This window comes from Hyla sarda, chromosome 10 (genome assembly GCF_029499605.1).
Source record: "Hyla sarda isolate aHylSar1 chromosome 10, aHylSar1.hap1, whole genome shotgun sequence".
Classification (NCBI taxonomy): domain Eukaryota; kingdom Metazoa; phylum Chordata; class Amphibia; order Anura; family Hylidae; genus Hyla; species Hyla sarda.
In genome coordinates this window covers 34,002,816-34,024,992 of record NC_079198.1, presented here as the reverse complement: position 1 = coordinate 34,024,992, position 22,177 = coordinate 34,002,816, and the positions used below count along the sequence as shown (strand labels likewise).

At 42.7% G+C, this 22,177-nt stretch overlaps 1 protein-coding gene across 9 annotated transcripts in view; it reads right to left on the bottom strand.

The window, feature by feature from the left end:
• TREH (trehalase) overlaps positions 1-22,177 on the bottom strand; it is a 120,004-nt gene that overhangs the window by 5,378 nt on the left and 92,449 nt on the right. For all 9 annotated transcript variants that reach the window (XM_056544786.1, XM_056544791.1, XM_056544787.1 and 6 more), the window contains 7 exons: positions 20,977-21,093; positions 20,771-20,893; positions 20,500-20,549; positions 20,229-20,417; positions 16,283-16,500; positions 15,877-15,988; positions 11,989-12,101 (listed from right to left, as the gene is read on the bottom strand). In XM_056544786.1, coding sequence (XP_056400761.1) covers positions 11,989-12,101; positions 15,877-15,988; positions 16,283-16,500; positions 20,229-20,417; positions 20,500-20,549; positions 20,771-20,893; positions 20,977-21,093 — 922 coding nt within the window. The remainder of the gene's footprint in view (positions 1-11,988; positions 12,102-15,876; positions 15,989-16,282; positions 16,501-20,228; positions 20,418-20,499; positions 20,550-20,770; positions 20,894-20,976; positions 21,094-22,177) is intronic.

Below are 22,177 nucleotides of genomic sequence, written 5' to 3'. Positions count from 1 at the left end.
CTGCACTTGGAGTTGAGCACCTTGTATCACCTTAGATCACATCAATGTAAGTGATAGTTAATTTAACCCTTAACTACCCCATTTGTGAGGGTCTGGGTTTTTGTTTAATGTCCCATGCAAATCAATGGGAAATGTATGTTCTCACATAACTTCCGTACGGCTGGAGAGATTTCAATACCTGGTACACATATTGCAGGTCGGGATATGAGGACGGGATGGGAGGTCGAGATAGGAGGTCGCCATAGGAGGTCTCCATGGGAGGTCGGGATAGGATGACGGGATAGGAGGACGGGATTGGAGGACGGGATTGGAGGACAGGATTGGAGGACGGGATTGGAGGAAGGGATTGGAGGACGGGTTAAGAGGTCGAGATAGGAGGTCGGGATAGGAGGATGGGATAGGAAGTCGGGATAGGAGGACGACATAGGAGGTCGAGATAGGAGGTTGAGATAGGAGGAGGGTATAGGAGGACGGGATAGGAGGTCGGGATAGGAGGATGGGATAAGAGGACTGGATAGGAGGTCGGGGTATGAGGATGGGATATGGGGTTGGGATATGACAACAATATATGAGGATGGGATATGAAGTCAAAAGCTTCCTGCTTTGTTGATTTTCCTTCCCAACAACGATTAGGAAAGAAAAACCGGGCAACGCCGGGTACTCAGCTAGTACTATAATAAAATACAGTGTGCGCCAAGGAAAGGGAGGGGGCCCAGAACTTGAGCTGGTAGGGGGCCTGAAATTTCTGATGACAGCCCTGGTCATAGGTGTTTTAACTAAGCACTGAATAAAATGTCTTAATAATTAAAGGGGTTATCCAGAAATAGAAAAACAGAGCAATTTTTTTTTCAAAAACCGCTCCCTGTCTGTCTCCAGGTTGGGTGTGGTTCTGCAGTTCAGTTTGATTTAAATGAGCGGAGCCAAGTTTTAACACCACACACAACCTGGGGACAGACATAGAGCTATTTTTTTAAAGAAATTAGCTATTTTTCTATTCCTGGATAACCCCTCTAAGTCAATGTAATATTTTAGTTAGACATTTTTGCTAATTTATTGAAAAGAAAATCTAAAACATACAGTTTACTCTGTCATTATGGGGTATTGTAGGGAGTGTAGAATGATGGGGAAATCTTGGTGTTTTTTTTAGCACAAGGCCACAAAAAAGTGAAAGGATCTGAAAACTTTTAGAATGCATTGTACCTAATGGATCTGATCATTTCCAACAATGCAGAGCTGGTTGGTAATGTAACTGTGCGGGAAAACTTTGGTAATAGCGACCACAATATAGTTACTTTTGACTTAAAATGTAGAAAACAAAGACAGGCAGGGAAGGCAAAAACATATAACTTTAAAAAGGCAAACTTCCCTGGGCTGAGAGCTGCACTACAGGACATAGACTGGGGGGAGGTGTTGTCAAATACAGAAGGTAAATGGGACATCTTTAAATCAACTCTAAATAACTATACAGCTAAATATATACCAGGGGAACAAATATAAACGATTAAAACTAAATCCTACATGGCTGACAAATGATGTTAAAAGAGCAATAAACAACAAAAAAATAGCCTTCAAAAAATACAAATCTGATGGGTCAGCTATAACATTTAAACAGTACAAGGAGCTTAATAAAATCTGTAAAAATGTAATAAAAACATCAAAAATTCAAAATGAGAGACAGGTGGCCAAAGAAAGCAAAACTAATCCTAAATATTTTTTTAGATATATGAATGCAAAAAAAACGAGGACAGAGCATGTAGTACCCCTTAGTAATGATAATGGGGAGGTTGTCACAGGCGATAAAGAGAAAGCGGAGCTACTGAATGGGTTCTTTAGTTCTGTATATACTAGGGAAGAAGGAGGAGCTGACATTGGACAGGTCAGTGCTGGTAACACATCATGTAATGTACTGAACTGGCTTAATGTAGAGATGGTACAAGGTAAGTTAAGTAATTAAAATGTAAGCAAATCTCCAGGGCCAGATGGATTGCACCCAAAAGTTCTTAGAGAGGTAAGTTCAGTAATATCTGTACCCTTGTTCATGATATTTAGAGATTCACTGGTGTCTGGTATTGTGCCAAGGGACTGGTGCAAGGCGAATGTGGTGCCAATCTTCAAAAAGGGCTCTAGGTCTTCCCCAGGAAACTATAGACCGGTAAGTTTAACGTGCATTGTGGGTAAATTGTTTGAAGGACTTATAAGGGATTACATACAGGAATACATAGGGGATAATTGTATTATAAGTGATAGCCAGCATGGGTTTACTAAGGATAGAAGTTGTCAAACCAATCTAATTTGCTTTTATGAAGAGGTGAGTAGAAGCCTTGACAGAGGAATGGCTGTGGATATAGTGTTTCTGGATTTTGCTAAAGCGTTTGATACTGTCCCTCATAGACGTCTGACAGGTAAGTTAAGGTCTTTGGGTTTTGAAATGTTAGTTTGTAACTGGATTTAACACTGGCTCATGGATCGTACCCAGAGAGTGGTGGTGAATGATTCATACTCTGATTGGTCCCCGGTAATTAGTGGTGTACCCCAAGGTTCAGTACTGGGCCCGCTGTTGTTTAATTTATTTATCAATGATATAGAGGATGGCATTAACAGCTCTGTTTCTATCTTTGCAGATGACACCAAGCTTTGTAGCACGGTACAGTCTATAGAGGAGGTGTATAGGTTACAAGATGATTTGGATAGACTAAGTGTCTGGGCATCCACTTGGCAAATGAGATTCAATGTGGATAAATGTAAAGTTATGCATCTGGGTACTAATAACCTGCATGCTTCGTATGTCTTAGGGGGGATTAAACTGGTAGAGTCACTGGTAGAGAAGGATCTGGGTGTACTTGTAGATCACAGACTACAGAATAGCATGCAATGTCAGGCTGCTGCTTCCAAGGCCGGCAGGATATTGTCATGTACAAAAAGAGGCATGGACTCGAGGGACAGGGACATAATACTCCCCCTTTATAAAGCATTGGTACGGCCTCACCTGGAATATGCTGTTCAGTTTTGGGCACCAGTCCATAAGTGGGACACTGTGGAGCTGGAGAGGGTGCAGAGACGTGCTACTAAACTAATATGGGGCATGGAACATCTTAGCTATGAGAAGCGATTAAAGGAGTTACGATTGTTTAGTCTTGAGAAGAGACATTTAAGGGGGGGATATGATAAATGTATATAAGTATATTAACCCCTTAACGACGCAGGACGTATATTTACGTCCTGCGCCGGCTCCCGCGATATGAAGCAGGATCGCGCCGCGATCCCGCATCATATCGCGTCGGTCCCGGCGCTAATCAACGGCCGGGACCCGCGGCTAATACCACACATCGCCGATCGCGGCGATGTGCGGTATTAACCCTTTAGAAGCGGCGGTCAAAGCTGACCGCCGCTTCTAAAGTGAAACTGAAAGTATCCCGGCTGCTCAGTCGGGCTGTTCGGGACCGCCGTGGTGAAATCGCGGCGCCCCGAACAGCTGATCGGACACCGGGAGGGCTCTTACCTGCCTCCTCGGTGTCCGATCGACGAATGACTGCTCCGTGCCTGAGATCCAGGCAGGAGCAGTCAAGCGCAGATAATGCTGATCACAGGCGTGTTAATACACGCCTGTGATCAGGATGAGAGATCAGTGTGTGCAGTGTTATAGGTCCCTATGGGACCTATAACACTGCAAAAAAAAAGTTAAAAAAAAGTGTTAATAAAGGTTATTTAACCCCTTCCCTAATAAAAGTTTGAATCACCCCCCTTTTCCCATAAAAAAAATAAAACAGTGTAAAAAAAATAAAAAATAAACATATGTGGTATCGCCGCGTGCGTAAATGTCCGAACTATAAAAATATATAATTAATTAAGCCATACGGTCAATGGCGTACGCGCAAAAAAATTCCAAAGTCCAAAAAAGCGTATTTTGGTCACTTTTTATAACATTAAAAAATGAATAAAAAGTGATCAAAAAGTCCGATCAAAACAAAAATCATACCGATAAAAACTTCAGATCACGGCGCAAAAAATGAGTCCTCATACCGCCCCGTACGTGGAAAAATAAAAAAGTTATAGGGGTCAGAAGATGACATTTTTAAACGTATAAATTTTCCTGCATGTAGTTATGATTTTTTCCAGAAGTGCGACAAAATCAAACCTATATAAGTAGGGTATCATTTTAACCGTATGGACCTACAGAATAATTATAAGGTGTAATTTTTACCGAAATATGCACTGCGTAGAAACGGAAGCCCCCAAAAGTTACAAAATGGCGTTTTTTTTCTGATTTTGTCGCACAATGATTTTTTTTCCGTTTCGCCGTGCATTTTTGGGTAAAATGACTAATGTCACTGCAAAGTAGAATTGGCGACGCAAAAAATAAGCCATAATATGGATTTTTAGGTGGAAAATTGAAAGGGTTATGATTTTTAAAAGGTAAGGAGGAAAAAACGAAAGTGCAAAAACGGAAAAACCCTGAGTCCTTAAGGGGTTAATGGCCCCAAAAATATGGAGAAAAACTGTTCCAGGTTAAACCCCCCCCCCCAAAGGACGAGGGGGCACTCCCTCCGTCTGCAGAAGAAAAAGTTTAGTCTCAAGGGGCGACACGCTTTCTTTACAATGAGAACTGTGAACTTATGGAACAGTCTACCTCAGGAACTGGTCACAGCAGGAAAAATTAACAGCTTTAAAACAGGATTAGATACATTCCTGGAACAAAATAACATTAATGCTTATGAAGAAATATAAAATCCCATCCCTTCCCCAATATCGCGCCACACCCCTACCCTTCAATTCCCTGGTTGAACTTGATGGACATGTGTCTCTTTTCGACCGTACTAACTATGTAACTATGTAACTACTACCTTCAGGTATAAACCAGATTTCCCTGTCATTGATAGAAAGCATTCATTCCAGGATCCTAAAGTCTGGAGTGAGGTGATGTAACTTAACATTTATCAGTAGTACCAAGAGATTTTAGCATATGTAGTTATGTTTTACAACTTCAAAAGGAACTGTAGAAATATTCTCTGCACTCTTTTCCCTAGTGGTGGCTGCAGGTATCCAGGATTTATCATGCAACCCTAATGCTGTGTGAAGGAAAGAGGCTTAGGTGGTAAGTAAAACAGAAAGAAGCCTCCAATTCCTGTGGTGGTGATTTAGGGAAGAGCAGTAGAGATGTTCCCATCGTCGGGCGAACATATGTGAAGTTCGATCCGCCCCCTATACTTTAACATTGCAGTAAACTTTGACCCTGTGAGTGAGAGTCAGCAGACATATTACAGCCAATCAGCATCAGTCCCTCCCTTCCAGACCCTCCTACCTCTTGCACGGATGCCATTTTAGCCTCATTCGGCATGCTGCAGGCTTAGGAAGTGGAGGGTTAGAGAAGCTGCTCCTGCTGTATAGGGAAAGCGATAGCTAGGTTGCTGCTAGGTGGTGTATTCAGGGTCCAGTTTACTCCTAAAGCACTAGTGTAACATCTGCTTTAAGGACAGCACCCAAAAAAGCCCTTTTTAGGGCTGAAAGATATCAGTCCTGGTTGGGAGGGAACCGCTTGTTAAAAGGGGTACTCCAGAATCAAACTTAAGTTCCTTCAAGCAACTATCTACTACAGTATTCAAAGGGCTGAAAGATATCAGTCCGTGAGTCTTGCAACAGCTGGAGGCACCCTGGTTGGGAGGGAACCGCTGGTTAAAAGTGGTACTCTACAATCAAACTTAAGTTCCTTCAAGCAACTAACTACTACAGTATTCAAAGGGCTGAAATATATCAGTCCGTGCGTTTTGCACCAGCTGGAGGCACCCTGGTTGGGGACCACTGCATAAAAGGGGAACTCCGCTGGCAAGTTTTTTTGCTCATTGTCACACTAGTGCAAATCACATTAGGTGTGACAGTTGTGCAAATTAAATCAGTCGTCACTGTTAGTTCACGTCACAGTTGCCATTTTTGTTGCCTGCAGGGCAAATTGTGTCACCCTAGTGCAAATCACATTAGGTGTGACAGTTGTGCAAATTAAAAAAAAAATACCTTTTTTGGCTGTTAAATAAAATCAGTCGTCACTGTTAGTTCATGTCACAGTTGCCATTTTTCTTGCCTGCAGGGCAAATTGTTTCACCCTAGTGCAAATCACATTAGGTGTGACACTTGTACAAATATAACCAAAAAAATGACAGGCAGAGGAAGGCCACCCCACAGGGGCCGTCGTGGTGCTGGGATTCCCTTTGGCCCTAGAATGGCCAGTGTTCAGAGGCCACGTACCCTGAACCCCCAAAGTTCTGAGGACTTATTTGACTGCACAAGACACCCAATCTACTACTAAAGCTTCCGCTCGGAACCTTTACGCACCGTCCTTCTCCTCCTCTAGCTTAGCTTCGGGCACCTCTCATGCTACCACTTGCCCGCCTGCCGCCACCACCAACACTAGCATCACAGCAGCTTTACTTGATCCGTCAGAGGAGTTATTTACACATCAGTTTGAAGACATGAGTGATGCACAACCATTATTGCCAGAGGATGTAGTTAACAGGGATATGTCTCAGTCAGGCAGCATTACACACATGGACGTACGGTGTGATGATGATGTTGTACCCGCTGCTGCTTCCTTTTTTGAGGTGTCAAATAGCGGTGAAGGTGTTGATGATGATGATGATGTGTCCGTGGATGCCACGTGGGTGCCCGCTAGAAGAGAAAAAGAGGGTGAAAGTTCAGATGGGGAGACAGAGAGAAGGAGGAGACGAGTTGGAAGCAGGGGGAGGTCGTCACAAGGACTTAGTGGCACAGTCAGACAGCATGCATCGGCACCCAGGGTCAGCCAGACGGGACGCCAATTAACGCATGCTGTTGCCACCACCAGAATGCCGTCATCGCAGAGCTCAGCAGTGTGGCATTTTTGTGTGTGTCTGCCTCTGACAACAGCGAGGCCATTTGCAACCTGTGCCAGAAGAAACTGAGTCGTGGGAAGTCCAACACCCACTTAGGCACAACTGCTTTGCGAAGGCACATGATGTCACATCACAAACGCCTATGGGATCAACACGTCAGTACAAGCAGCACACAAAGTCAAAGCCGCCATCCTCCTCCTGGTCCAGCATCTTCAGCCAGGTCAACCACTGCTGCCCTCCTTGCCCCCTCTCAACCATCCGCCTCTCCGTCTCTCGCCTTGAGCAGTTCCTGCTCATCTGTCCACAGTCAGGTGTCTGTCAAGGAGATGTTTGAGAGCAAGAAGACAATGTCTCAAAGTCACCCCCTAGCCTGGTGTCTGACAGCTGGCTTTTCGGAACTGCTAGCCCGCCAGCTTTTACCATACAAAGTGGTGGAGTCTGAGGCCTTTAAAAAATTTGTAGCCTTTGGGACACCGCAGTGGAAGGTACCCGGACGAAATTTTTTTGCACAAAAGGCAATCCCCCAACCTTTACTCCATTGTGCAAAAGGAAATTATGGCATGTCTGGCACACAGTGTAGGGGCAAGGGTCCATCTGACCACTGATACCTGGTCTGCAAAGCATGGTCAGGGCAGGTATATCACCTACACTGCTCATTTGGTAAACCTGGTGACGGCTGCCAAGCATGGAATGCGTGGCTCTGTAGAGGAGTTGGTTACACCACCACGACTTGCAGGCAGGCCTGCTGCCACCTCCTCTACTCCTCCTACTCCATCCTCTTCCATAACATCCTCGGCCGAGTCCTCTTCCACTGCTGCGTCTTGCTCCACATCACCGGCACCCCCCCAGCTCCCCAGGTGCTATTCCAGATCCCAGATACGGAAGTGTCACGCCATCTTGGGGTTGACTTGCCTCAAAGCGGAGAGTCACACCGCACCAGCGCTCCTGTCGGCCCTCAACGCACAGGTGGACCAGTGGCTGACTCCGCACCAACTGGAGATCGGCAAGGTGGTTTGTGACAACGGAACAAATTTGTTGGCGGCATTGAGGTTGGGCAAGTTGACACATGTGCCGTGCATGGCACATGTGTGTAATCTGATTGTACAACGCTTTGTGCTCGAGTACCCAGGCTTACAGGATGTCCTGAAGCAGTCCAGGAAGGTGTGTGGCCATTTCAGGCGTTCCTACACGGCCATGGCGCACTTGTCAGATATGCAGCGGCGAAACAACATGCCATTGAGGCGCTTGATTTGAGACAGCCCGACACGTTGGAATTCAACACTCCTAATGTTCGACCACCTGCTCCAACAAGAAAAAGCCGTCAACGAATATTTGTATGACCGGGGTGCTAGGACATAATCTGCGGAGCTGGGAATTTTTTTGCCACATTACTGGAGGCTCATGCGCAATGCCTGTAGGCTCATGCGTCCTTTTGAGGAGGTGACAAACCTGGTCAGTCGCACCGAAGGCACCATCAGTGACATCATACCGTTTGTTTCTTCCTGTAGCGTGCCATGCAAAGAGTGCTGGATCAGGCAGTAGATGAGCGTCAAGAGGAAGAGTTGTGGACACCATCACCACCAGAAACAGCCTTATCAGCATCGCTTGCTGGACCTGCGGCAACGCTGGAAGAGGATTGTGAGGAAGAGGAGTCAGAGGAAGAATGTGGCTTTGAAGAGGAGGAGGAAGACCAACCACAGCAGGCATCCCAGGGTGCTCCTTGTCACCTATCTGGTTCCCGTGGTGTTGTACGTGGCTGGGGGGGGAAGAAGATTATACCTTCCCTGACATCACTGAGGACGAGGAACGGGACATGAGTAGCTCGGCATTCGTCCTTGTGCAAATGGGGTCTTTCATGCTGTCGTGCCTGTTGAAGGACCCTTGTATAAAAAGGATGATGGAGAACGACCTGTACTGGGTGTCCACACTACTAGACCCCCAGTATAAACATAAAGTGCCTGACATGTTACCGCATTACAGCAAGGCAGAAAGGATTCAGCAGGTCCAAAATAAATTAAGAAGTATGCTGTACACAGCGTATAAGTGTCATGTCACAGCACAACAGGGATCTAACAGGGGAAGAGGTGAAAGTAATCCTCCTCCTCCTCCCATGAACACGCCGGCAAGGACAGGAAGCTGTACAGACATGCCGTTGATGGAGGACATGCAGAGCTTTTTAAGTCCTACGCATCGCCACAGCCCTTCAGGGTCCACCATCAGAGAACGGCTTGACCGACAGGTAGCAGACTACCTGGCCTTAACCGCAGATATCGACACACTGAGGAGCGATGAACCCCTTGACTACTGGGTGTGCCGGCTTGACCTGTGGCCTGAGCTATCCCAATTTGCGCTCGAACTTCTGGCCTGTCCTGCTTCAAGTGTCCTGTCAGAAAGGACCTTCAGTGCAGCAGGAGGTATTGTCACTGAGAAGAGGAGTCGCCTTGGTCAAAAAAGTCTGGATTACCTCACCTTTCTTAAGATGAATGAGGGATGGATCCCGAAGGGACTGACACTGGGTGATACATTCGACTGAACAAGGCCTGATCAGATGAGCTGCCTTGGCCTAAAAATGGTCCACACGCTGCTGTATTTGAACTCTGAATGCCGGATGACTTGCGTGACTTATCCGCCACCAACTAGGGTTCAAGCTGCAATGTTTTAGGGCACTTTCTGCCTGGCAAAACAAACAGACATTTTTCAGGCTGCTGCTATAGCAGCGGCTGCGACAATACCAAATTTTTCATCCATGTGTACATGCCTAATTTTTCTGGCCTCTGCTGCTGCACTTGTTATGGTGCTGCAATTTTTATGGCCGCTGCTACAGCTGCGACAATACCACATTTTCCAGCCAGGTGTACATGCCTAATTTTTCTGTCCTCTGCTACTGCACTTTTTCTGGTGCTGCAATTTTTCTGGCTGCTGCTATAGATGCGGCTGCGACAATACCCAATTTTTCATCCACGTGTACATGCTTAATTTTTCTGGCCTCTGCTGCTGCAATTGTTATGGTGCTGCAATTTTTATGGCCGCTGCTACAGAAGCGGCTGCAACAATACAAAATTTTTCAGGCATGTGTACATGCCTAATTTTTCAGGTACTCTCTGCTGACATCTCTGTCCATTTTTGCAACCAAGGATATTAGATGTATGCTAAGGGTAGCATGGTGGCTCAGAGGTTAGCACTGCTGCCTTGCAGCGCTGGGGCCTTGTGTTCAAATCCCACTATGTGCTGCCTCAAGGGGGGCTCTAACTATGTGCTGCCTGATATGGGGGAATCTTATGTGCTGCCTAAAGGGGGAATCTAACTATGTGATGCCTAAAGGGGGGATCTAACTATGTGCTGCCTAAAGGGAGGCTCTAACTATGTGCTGCCTAATATGGGGGAATCTATGTGCTGTCTAAAGGGGGGAATCTAACTCTGTGATGCCTAAAGGGGGCTAAAGCACGTTATTCCAAACCATTTAGGAATAATAGGTGATTTATGCCCTTTATGGATTAAAACCATACTCTGCATCAACTATGTAATTTTCCATGGGAGTTTTGCCATGGATCCCACTCCGGCACACCACAGTCCAGGTGTTAGTCCCCTTGAAACAACTTTTAAATCACTATTGTGGCCAGAAAGAGTCCCTGTGGGTTTTAAAATTTGCCTGCCCATTGAAGTCAATGGCAGTTTGCCCGGTTCACCTGTTCACAAACTTTTGCGGAAAATTTTATGTTCGCGACATCACTAAAGAGCAGGACACAAGTGCTGCAGCCAATAATTATCAATATATTAGCCAATATATCAGTCTGGAACATCACAGCACCAGACAATGTAACCAGTGACAGAGGTAACATGGACCAGAAGTGCAGAGTGCCAGGCAGGAGTGTATTAGCTTTTTTCCTAAATGGACACACTTTTGGCTTCCATCTGACAATGAACCACAATGGGTACATTTAGTGTATAAATTGGGTCGCTTTGCCAATGTACGGTAAACAAAGGAGCAAAAGGTTGACATGAATAAGGCTGATAATGCATAACATAATGTCTAGATATTGCTGTTAACTACACATGCTGGTAGTCGCACATGCTCAGTAGCTCAGACCCACAGCAGAGATACCTCTTGTAGGTGGTGGAGTGCTTCCTGCTATTGTGCAGGTCAGCCAATAATAATTGCGCCTCTTTACTCTGCGGTGGGGGAACATTCTGAGAGGATGTCAGATAATACCCATTGGGTGCCATAGCAAGTTTGTAACAGCAATATCTACACACCAGAATGTTTTTTTAATTATTCTCACTATAAAATTGTTCTGTTGTGTTGTGATCTTACAGAGTAAATCCTAAAGATTCACTTTGGGGGAACAATCCTTTACCTGCTTTAGTTGTTGGTGTTGTTAATACTTAAAGGGGTACTCCGCTGCCCTGTGTCGGAAGCTCCACTCCCCAGCGTCCGGAAGTTTATTGTTCCGAATGCTGTTTGCGGGCTTCCGTGTTCAGGGCCGCCCCTCGTGATGTCACGCCCGCCCCCTCAGCGAAAGTCTATGGGAAGGGGGCGCGATGGCCGTCACGCCCCCTTCCCATAGACTTTCGTTGAGGGGGCGGGTGTGACTTCATGAAGGGGGCGGGCGCGACGTCACGAGGGGCAGCCCTGAACACAGAAGCCCGCACACAGCATCCGGAACAATAAACTTCCGGACACTGGGGAGCGGAGTACCCCTTTAAGTATTAACAACAACTAAAGCAGGTAGAGCAAAAGCACTATGCAATAAGAAAAAATTGCTTAAAGGGACATTGAGTTTTCAAGATACTTTTGATTGGTCTGGGTTTGAGTTTCTTAGACTGGGGGGAATTTATGAAGCCAAAGAGTCTGGCTTCAGGTTTGAAAATTAGCAAATTTGTGTGGGCGTGCCTCTTAATAAGTCATGCAATTGGGAAGCCAGCAAGATTTTACATAAGACCACCAATCCTAGTAAATTCCCCCTCATTCCCTACCCCGATGTGACTTATATATTATACAAAGAATTTGGCACCATACAGTGGTAAACAGAATGTCTCTGGATCTATAATACTGAGCTGTAGGTTACATATGTTGCATGAGGCCTTATGCTTACACAAATACTCCATATTTTTTTAACTGACAACTTACTTTTTCAAACATGGCTTTGTACTTCTTATATGCATCAAAGTTTACTTTAACCCACTTTTGAGCTAAACTAAATGCGATTTCCCTTGCTCTTTTAGACTGGGTCTTCTCCAAACCTGACAGAGATAAAACAACAAGTATATGACATACATAAAGGATATGGTAATAAATTCCACTTTAAATTATGTGACAAATTTACACTTTACATTTCAGCTTTAAAATACTTCAGATATATTTAAGGATTTGTAAAAAAAAAAAAAAAAAAAAAAAATGAAAGAAATTAAATTACGGTAGACGGTAGCTGTGTGTTTTTGCCCTTAGAAAATAAAGACCAGCAGAGCATTGGTGCTGGAACATCAAGTAATATAACTAATAGGTAACTTATGTTTTGTGTAACATTTTCTGCATATTAATTTAATTTTTTGAAGTGTCCGACAACTCATTTAAAGGGGTTGTCCAGGAATAGAAAATCTAGCTGCTTTCTCTAAGAAACCATGCCACACTTTTCCATGGGTTGTGCCCGGTATTGCAACTCCGCTCCATTGAAGAGAATGGAACCAATCTGCAATACCACATGCAAGATACATACCTAGAGAATTTTCTTTAAAGTGTACCTGTCATCAACGAAAACTTTTTATAACATAGATAATACCATTATAATGTATATTTGTAATATTGGTTAAAAAAATATGTATATTTTTGTCCCTGCAGCTATTGTCTGTGTGTCTCTATAAGGAGTCCAAATACAGGAAGTGTGGGTGGACAAGCAGGGCTCTGTGCAGTGAGGCTCTGTGACATGCTACGGGCTCACACATGGGGATGATTGACAAGCCAGGAGCTTGCACAGAGCCCTGCTTGTCCTGTCCTCACTTCCTGTATTTGGACTCCTCACAGTCAATAGCTGCAGGGACAGCACTTTTTCACCCATACATATAATACATACATACAATATACACACTTTTTAACCAATGTATATTAAAAATATACATATAATAGTATTATCTACATTATATAAAAAGTTTTTGTTGACGACAGGTTACTTTAATCACCAAAAAAGCTATAAAGGTCACAGGACCCCACTAGCAAGACCTTAGTTACCTCAACCAGTGGCGCACATTTGCACACTGCTGCTCCAGTCACTGTCAAAGACATGTCTAAAGGTAGCCAAGTACAGTGTTCAGCTATTGCTGGCTGTCCTATAGACAATGAGTAAAGCAGCATTGCGCATGTGTGACTGCTGCTCCATTCCGAAGGAAGATTTGGGACCCCCATTCTCAGAATTAATGGGCACCCCAGTAGTCAGACTTCCAGCGATTATACACTTATATCTTGTAAGATGGTGGATAAGTATTGTTAGTGTCACAACCACTTTGAAAACTTCTGTGTAACTTCCACTTTAATTACATACAAGCTTTCGGCTGCATGCAGTCTAAATGCGTGAGTCAATAGCCATACAAGTTTTCAACCTTATGCTTGTGGTTGTTGTCTTGCTATAAAATCATTTTCTCCAAAGTTCCAGTAGTTTTCCACCATGATCATTCTGTATCCATTTTATTTCCTTTCATCATAAGCCCCCTTCCAACTTTATATTTTATGATGGGATTATTGTGTCCCCAGTAGTGTCTTGGTTAGCTTATAACCAAGATACAAAATAATATGTTTATTTTTATTAATATCAGACCATACAATCTTTTTCCACCTGAACTCAGAGCAACAAAAATGCCCTTTGGCAAGTTAATGTTAAAATACCTCTACCATTCTAGCTATGGGAGCTTATAATTCCATTAGACTTGTCTTTGTTCTCTAAATGTCCTACTTCACTTGTGTCATCTTTGAAAACCATAGCTTTGTCAAACACATTAAGGGTGCATTCACACGCTATTACTAGCAACGGGTTTCACACTGCAGGAAACCTACCATTGATTTGAATGGGTCCACAGACAGTCCGCAATAGTGTCAGATTTGCGGACTTTCCGCAGACCTATTTATATCAATGGTAGCGTAACTCACAGCGGGTTTCCTGCAGTGGGAAACTCGCTGCTAGCTACTAGCATGTGAAGGGGTATTCCAGGAATTTTTTTTATTTGACTATGCTACAGGGGCTTTAAAGTTAGTGTAGTTCATAATATAGTGTCTGTGTGTGACAGTTTTCTCACAATTCTTATGTGATTTTCACCCCAATATCTATTTTTAACAGCATACAAAATGATTGTTGTCTCAGATTTTTCCCAGGTTGCAATGCGGCCAAGACCTGACTCACTAGTCAGCTGATGACAGGAAGCCTGTCTGCTTCAATGGGTGGAGCGATCGCCTGGTGGGAGAGAGATCAATCTGCAACTAATGCAACAGCTGTAGGCACCCTGATTGAAAACCACAGGTCTTTTGAATGGATGCAGCTCATTTATGTTTCAATGGGTGGGGTGGCTGATGTATGGGAGGGAGGAAAATTACATTATGGTATTTGTAGTCAAAAAAAGAAAACTGTGACAGGAAATACCAATTCACTAAAAGCTAGCAACAGTGTTCTGGCAATCTCACAACATAGCCATTTAGCCCCAAGACAAGTGCAGATCCTTCCTAAGCATGTCCATTACTGTCTGCCAGGTACATACTAAAATCACCTTATGGTGGATAACCCCTTAAGCACTGCCAAAGATTGACTTAGAGATATTCTATGATTTTCATTGCATCTATCCTGCAAAGAGAACCTGTGGCCAACTCAAATAAAGAGATGTTGCATTCTCAAATATATTAGGGTGTCCTGATCACATACCTGGTTACAGTTTCTTAAAATGCCTACCTTTCCTGATGATATGAGGGTTTATAGTTTGTCTGACAATTTATGGAATCAGTCAGATGAGCTCGAACTTAATTTTAATAATAGGAGAGAATACCAGGTAATGGGCAGGATTATACAGTCAGGGAGTGTGTAATATTCATACACCAACATGACTGATTCCCTGATTTGTCTGAAAACTATAAACCATTATATCTCAGGAATGGAAGGACATATAAAGAAACTGTAAAAATATAATGCTTAATCAGGGCACCCTATGCTATTTAATGGCAGTAAATCAGGGCACCCTATGCTATTTAATGGCAGTAAATCAGGGTAACCTATGCTATTTGATGGCAGTAAAATCTAAATTTTAGGGGATTGACCACAGGTCCTCTTTAAAGGGGTACTCCGGTGGAAAACATTTTTTTTTTTTTTTAAATCTACTTGTGCCAGAAAGTTATACAGATTTGTAATTGACTTCTATTTAAAAATCTTAACCCTTCCAGTATTTATCAGCTGCTTTATGCTTCACAGGAAATTCTTTTATTTTTGAATTTCTTTTTCAGTCTGACCACAGTGCTCTCTGCTGTCACCTCTGTCCGTGTCAGGAACTGTCCAGAGCAGGAGAGGTTTGCTATGGGGATTTGCCTCTCCTCTGGACAGTTCCTGACATGGACAGAGGTGTCAGCAAAGAGCACTGTGGTCAGAAAGAAAAGAACTTCAAAAAGAAAATTAATTCCTCTGTAGTATACAGCAGCTGATAAGTACTGGAAGGGTTAAGATTTTTTAATAGAAGTAATTTACAAATCTGTTTAACTTTCTGGCACCAGTTTATTTAAAAAAAAAATTCCACTGGACTACCCCTTTAACTGGTATTTTTCAATACTTTGGTCACAAGGTTGTTTGTTGCAGTTTTTTGAAGAGTGAACAGTATATTGGGCAGGCATATTTCTACTTAAATTCTTAGAAAAACTTTGACTGCACAAATAATTTAGCAGTTTTGTGAACCTACACTCCTGCTGTTGACTATAAAGTATAACCTGAAATGGGTAATACTACATTCTCCCAAAAAAATTACACATAATTTGTGTTACATCCCAAGTGTTCATCACCTTCTATCACCATGTGCTGTAAGGGTGGCCAGGCATTTGGAAAATCCCACTGCTGGGAAGAATTTTCTAAAGAAGTTGGAAGTCCATTCGGATATGATAGTGCGCCACTTGTCTGCAATATACACAACTATATTTTAGTTTAGATATATTAACAATGAATACATTATTTTATAGAAGGATTAGAGAACCCCAGAGGTCATTTTTCTCAAAACACTTTTATTATGACAGACCCATGTTGTAAAGTCTTCACTGGATTTATACATCAGTGGCAGAAATGTAATAGTTTACATGGAGTAGCACATATGTGGTTTTCAGTCAGAAACAGCTCAGTTATGCAACTAGCTTATGGACGCAGTCTTTTACGTGACTTGTAAACAACACAATGAATGGAAGAAAATCAACAAACCTCCAAATAGAAGACCGCTTTCTCCACAACGTCTGGATCTGTATAGCATGAAGCCCAAATTGGAGCCAAGTTAGTGGGATAGAAGTTTTGATTCCTCCGAGTCTGATTTATAGAATAGTCCAGCCAGATCCCTAGACTCTCATCCCATAGTACAGCCTGTACAGCTTCAAGTCGCTGGTTCAGGGCAGACTGAAATTTAGATGCCTTCTCAGTCATATCTATAGTAAATGACATAAAACAAAGCATGGAATAATACAACGTAATTTGATGAAAAGGAAATTAAAGTGTACCTGTCACCAATAAAAACTTTTGATATAATGTACATTATACCATTATATGTATATTTGTAATATACATTTATTAAAAAATATGTATATTTTTGGGTGAAAAATGTTGTCTCCCTGCAGCTATTGCTTTTGTGTGTCTCTGAGGAGTCCAAATACAGGAAGTGATGGCAGGACAAGTAGGGCTCTGTGCAGACTCCTGGATTGTCATTCATCCTGCTGTGTGAGCCATGATAATGTCATAGAGCCTCAGTGTGCAGATCCCTGCTTGTCCTCAGTGTACAGAGCCCTGCTTGTCCACCCACACTTTCTGTATTTGGTCTCCTCATAGAGACACACAAACAATAGCTGTAGGGACAAAAACATACACATTATTTAACCAATGTATATTACAAATATACATATAATAGTATTATATACATAATATAAAATGTTTCTGTTGACGACAGGAAAACTTTAAATATTTCAAAGAACTTAGTACTTTTTAAGGATATGAAAAAAGTAAGGAAATTAATGCTATTGCACCCACTGACCACATATAAAGGTTGAGAATTTTAACAGCAATTAAAAACCAAAGTCTTATCATTACATAAGGAACAATGTATTAAAAGTTTAGTTTGGTGACAGGTACTCTTTAACCAATGTCTATTACAAATAAACAGTGGGGAAAAAAGTGTTTAGTCAGCCACCAATTGTGCAAGTTCTCCCACTTAAAAAGATGAAAGAGGCCTGTAATCTTCATCATAGGTATACCTCAACTATGAGAGACAGAATGGGGGAAAGAATACAGGAAATCACATTGTAGGTTTTCTAATTAATTAATTGGTAAATTCCTCAGTAAAATAAATATTTTTGGTCACCTACAAACAAGCAAGATTTCTAGCTCTCACAGACCTGTACCTTCTTTAACCTCCCTGGCGGTATGATTATGTCTGGATATTTGTTCCAAAAGTGGTACAATTTTTTGCATTTAAATTTCACATCTCCCCCGTCACATTCCCCATCCCTTGTTACATTCCCCCCCCCCTTATCACATTCTCCTCCCTTTTGTCACATCCTCCCTTTTGTCACATCCCCCCTTGTCACATTCCCCCCCCTTATCACATTCTTCCGCCTTGTCACATCCCCCCCTCCATGTCACATCCCCCCATGTCACATTCTTCCCCCTTGTCACATTCCCCCCTCTGTCATATTCCCCCCTTTGTCACATTCTTCCTCCCTCCATGTCACATCCCCCCCTTATCACATTCTTCCCCCCTTATCACATTCCCCCCACTCCCCCCCCCCCCCTTTGTCACATTCTTCCCCCCCTTTGTCACATTTCCCCCTGTCACATTCATCCCCCTTGTCACCTTTTCTTGTTCGGCAGCAGCACACATTAGAACAAGTCCTTTCCCCTTCAGCCCATCACAGGCTTGACAAGTGACACCACTGCGGCCAGTGATTGGATGAAAAGGGAAAGGTCCTAAAGATGAATAATGAAGAGAGGACACCCCGGACCGCATCTGCAGGGACCGGGACTAGGTGAGCAGAAGGTTTTTTTTATTTTCCTCCCGGTGGCCTTTTACACTTAGCTCAGTGTTTTTCTACCAGGGTGCCTCCAGCTGTTGTGAAACTACCACTCCCAGCATGCCCGAACAGCCTTTGGCTGTTCGGGAATGCTGAGAGTTGTAGTTTTGCAACAGCTGGATGCCCCCTGGTAGGGAAACACTGACTTTTAGTTTTTTGTCTTTACCTACTCTGGCCGGCTCCCGCCACGGGAGCCGACCCGAGCAGATAATCGCATGTTTTCCCGGGGGCTGTATCGCTATATCGCAGAAAGCAAAAATTGCGATTCCTTTGCTTTTGCGATATATCGTGCAGCCCGGCCAGCAACTCTGCAAGTCTACCCTGAGTGTGACTCGGGGTTGCCGCTCCTGGCAGGGAAAATTAACCCTGAGTCACGCTCGGGATAACCGCTAAGAAGGTTAAGAGTCTCCTCTGTCCTCCAATCGTTACCTGTATTAATAGCACCTGTTTGAACTTATCAGTATAAAAGACACCTGTCCACAACCTCAAACAGTCACTCTCCAAACTCCATTATTGCCAAGACCAAAGAGCTGTCGAAGGACACCAGAAACAAAATTGTAGACATGCACCAGGCTGGGAAGACTGAATCTGCAATAGGAAAGCAGCTTGGTGTGAATAAATCAACTGGGAGCAATTATTAGAAAATGGAAGACAAACAAGATCACTGATAATCTCCCTCAATCTGGGGCTCCATGCAAGATCTCACCCGTGGTGTCAAAATGATCACAAGAACAGTGAGCAAAAATCCCAGAACCACACAAGGGGACCTAGTGAATGATCTGCAGAGAGCTAGGACCAAAGTAACAAAGGCTACCATCAGTAACACACTACGCCACCAGGGACTCAAATCATGCAGTGCCAGACATGACCCCCTGTTTAAGCCAGTACATGTCGCGGTCTGTCTGAAGTCTGCTAGAGAGCATTTGGATGATCCAGAAGAGGATTGGGAGAATGTCATATGGTCAGATGAAATCAAAGTATAACTTTTTGGTAAAAACTCAACTTGTCATGTTTGGAGGAGGAAGAATGCTGAGTTGCATCCAAAGAACACCATACCTACTGTGAAGCATGGGGGTGGAAACATCATGCTTTGGGGCTGTTTTTATGCCAAGGGATCAGGATGACTGATCCGTGTAAAGGAAAGAATGAATGGGGCCATGTATCTTGAGATTTTGAGTGAAAACCTCCTTCCATCAGCAAGGGCATTGAAGATAAAACGGGGCTGGGTCTTTCAGCATGGCAATAATCCCAAACACACCACCCGGGCAACGAAGGAGTGGCTTCGTAAGAAACATTTCAAGGTCCTGGAGTGGCCTAGCCAGTCTCCACATCTCAACCCCATAGAAAACCTTTGGAGGGAGTTGAAAGTTCATGTTGCCCAGCGACATCCCCAAAACATCACTGCTCTAGAGGAGATCTGCATGGAGGAATGTGCCAAAATACCAGCAACAGTGTGTGAAAACCTTGTGAAGACTTACAGAAAATGTTTGACCAGAGTCATTGTCAACAAAGGTTATATAACAAAGTATTGAGATGAACTATTGTTATTGACCAAATACTTATTTTCCACCATAATTTGCAAAAAAATTCTTTAAAAATCAGACAATGGGATTTTATGGATTTTTTTTTCTCATTATATCTCTCATAGATGAGGTATACCTATGATTAAAATTACAGGCCTCTCTCATCTTTTTAAGTGGGAGAACTTGCACAATCGGTGGCTGACTAAATACTTTTTTGCCCCACTGTACACATACATGCAATAATATTATCTACATTATTTAAAAAGTTTTTGCTAATGATAGATTCACTTTATTAATGGTTCTTGGTGGCAGCCAGATACACTTTTTACAATGGAATAAGTAAAACCAGCAAAAAAAAAACAGGCACTTTTGATAATTTAACACCAGATGCTCAAAGGTGGAGCTTCACTTATAGAATGAGAATGCTCTCTAATTCTGCAATTTTTCCAGTAGCCATGACAGCCCTCCAATAAATATCCTTGTGTGTACAAGCCTTTACTCTGGCTATTGCCATTTTACATCTACAATTTTATTGGTTCAGGTAATATTCCAAGTTGGGAGGTTTCTCACCTAAATCATTGTAGAATTTAGCAATTGTTTTTTCAACCCGACATAAGATGGCATTGAGGTCGACAGGAATTATTTCACTTGTTTTTGTGTCCAAAAGAGTGTTTGTAGAACCAATGAACCAACGTGTTGAGAAATCCCAACCAGACTCAGCAGCTGATTTTAGCTCTGAATAAAAAGTTTGATTTGCATCTGAAGAAATAGAAAAGTGTTGGCGACAATTCAAAAGAAAAATGCAAACTTAATAGCAAAGATAATCTGAAAAAGGTCATACCTGCTGTGAGGTTTACAGCTAGCTCATAATCCTTAGAATATGACTCTGGCCTAAAAAATAATTAAAACCAGGTTATCTTATGTTGGATAAATAAATAAATAAATAAATAAATAAAAAGGATTTTCTAAACCAGACAATCATTGTAATGTGATTGCACATGATCAGGCTGAATGTATATGGTTTTTAAAAAAATGCATTCAAGGATATAAAACATTATGCATTCAGTGATATTACACTTTATGTACAGAAGCATATCCCTAATTCATCTTACCTCGGACCACCTACTGGTACATAATAGCGATTTAGCGTATAGGTCTTTCCATTTTGTTCCACTGAAATATTCCGATGAGTCATCCAAAAATCATACTCTTTTTCCAGTAGGTTGATGCTTTCCCTAATGGGAGGAGAAAACAAGTTATGCTGTCTGTAATAATGTCTACTTGACCTACTAGCTACTTGATCTACCAAGGTCATTACCTGAGAAAAGTCATGTTACTTTGACTTGACATGTAGCTCTCCATCATCAAGGTCAGGAATGGTGGTTGGCTTCTTCGCAGATAGTATACCCTTCCTCCATTGGGGATAAATCCATAGCTGTGTGATCAGTAAGTTAGAATTGTAAGTGAAAAAAATAATCATATTTTATTGCTTTATTAACAACTACCAGTCAGCTATTTCCCATTTGAACACACACTGACCCTTTTTGGTGGAATAATCATTATTTTGGCTTTAATCCAAGCATTCATTTTTATTGTGTGTTTTTTACAATATCTATTAAAACATACCTGTCAGATCCCACAAAAAATGTCATTTTTAGGTCTCTATCACCCATATTTCACACAAAAATTGCATATTACAGCTGCTCAATGTATTTTCCATTGTCTCAAAGGGAGGGGGCGTGTCCTCTTGCCTGCACTGTAATGACCCCTCCCCCTCACTCACTCTGCTGACTCACTGCTCGCGGGAGCCTGGCAGCCCTGCTCTGTAACCCTTTCCTCTCTGCTCTGTAACCCTTTCCTCACACACACACACACACACACACACACACACAATGATTATTGGAGATTGCCTGTACTCTACCAAAGACAATATGGTGAGTGCAGGACTTAGATCTTCCTATGTCCCAGGCAGTCCTGCAATGCTGGGACTTGTAGTTTTGGAATAGTTGGAGGTATAGTGTTTGAATATATATATATATATATATATATATATATATATATATACTTTTTTTTTTACACCAGTGTTGCTTTCAGCTATGTGCCTACAGCTTTTTAAACTAAAACTCCCAGCATGCCCAGACATCATTTCACTGTCCAGGCATGCTTGAAGTTGTAGTTTTGCAACAGCTGGAGGCATATGTTTGGTAAAACTCAGTGTTGCAGCAGTGTTGCAGAAGGCTGTGTTCCTCTTGCAGCCTTGTCCATCAGCCATTTCATGTCCATGACCCTTGTCCATGACTCCTGTGGGACTCATTAGTGTCCCAGGAGGTATAGGGACCCCCTGTGGGGGGATTTTCGAAGGCAGTTTTCTTTAATAAAACGTGAAAAGTTTTTAAAGAAGTATATTAGAAAAACTATGGTTTTGCCAAGATGTACAACATATAAAAAGTTTGACAGTGCCCATTTAAAGCAAGGCTCTGTCTGGCTCTGCTTCACTATATGCGGGCATGTAATTTGTT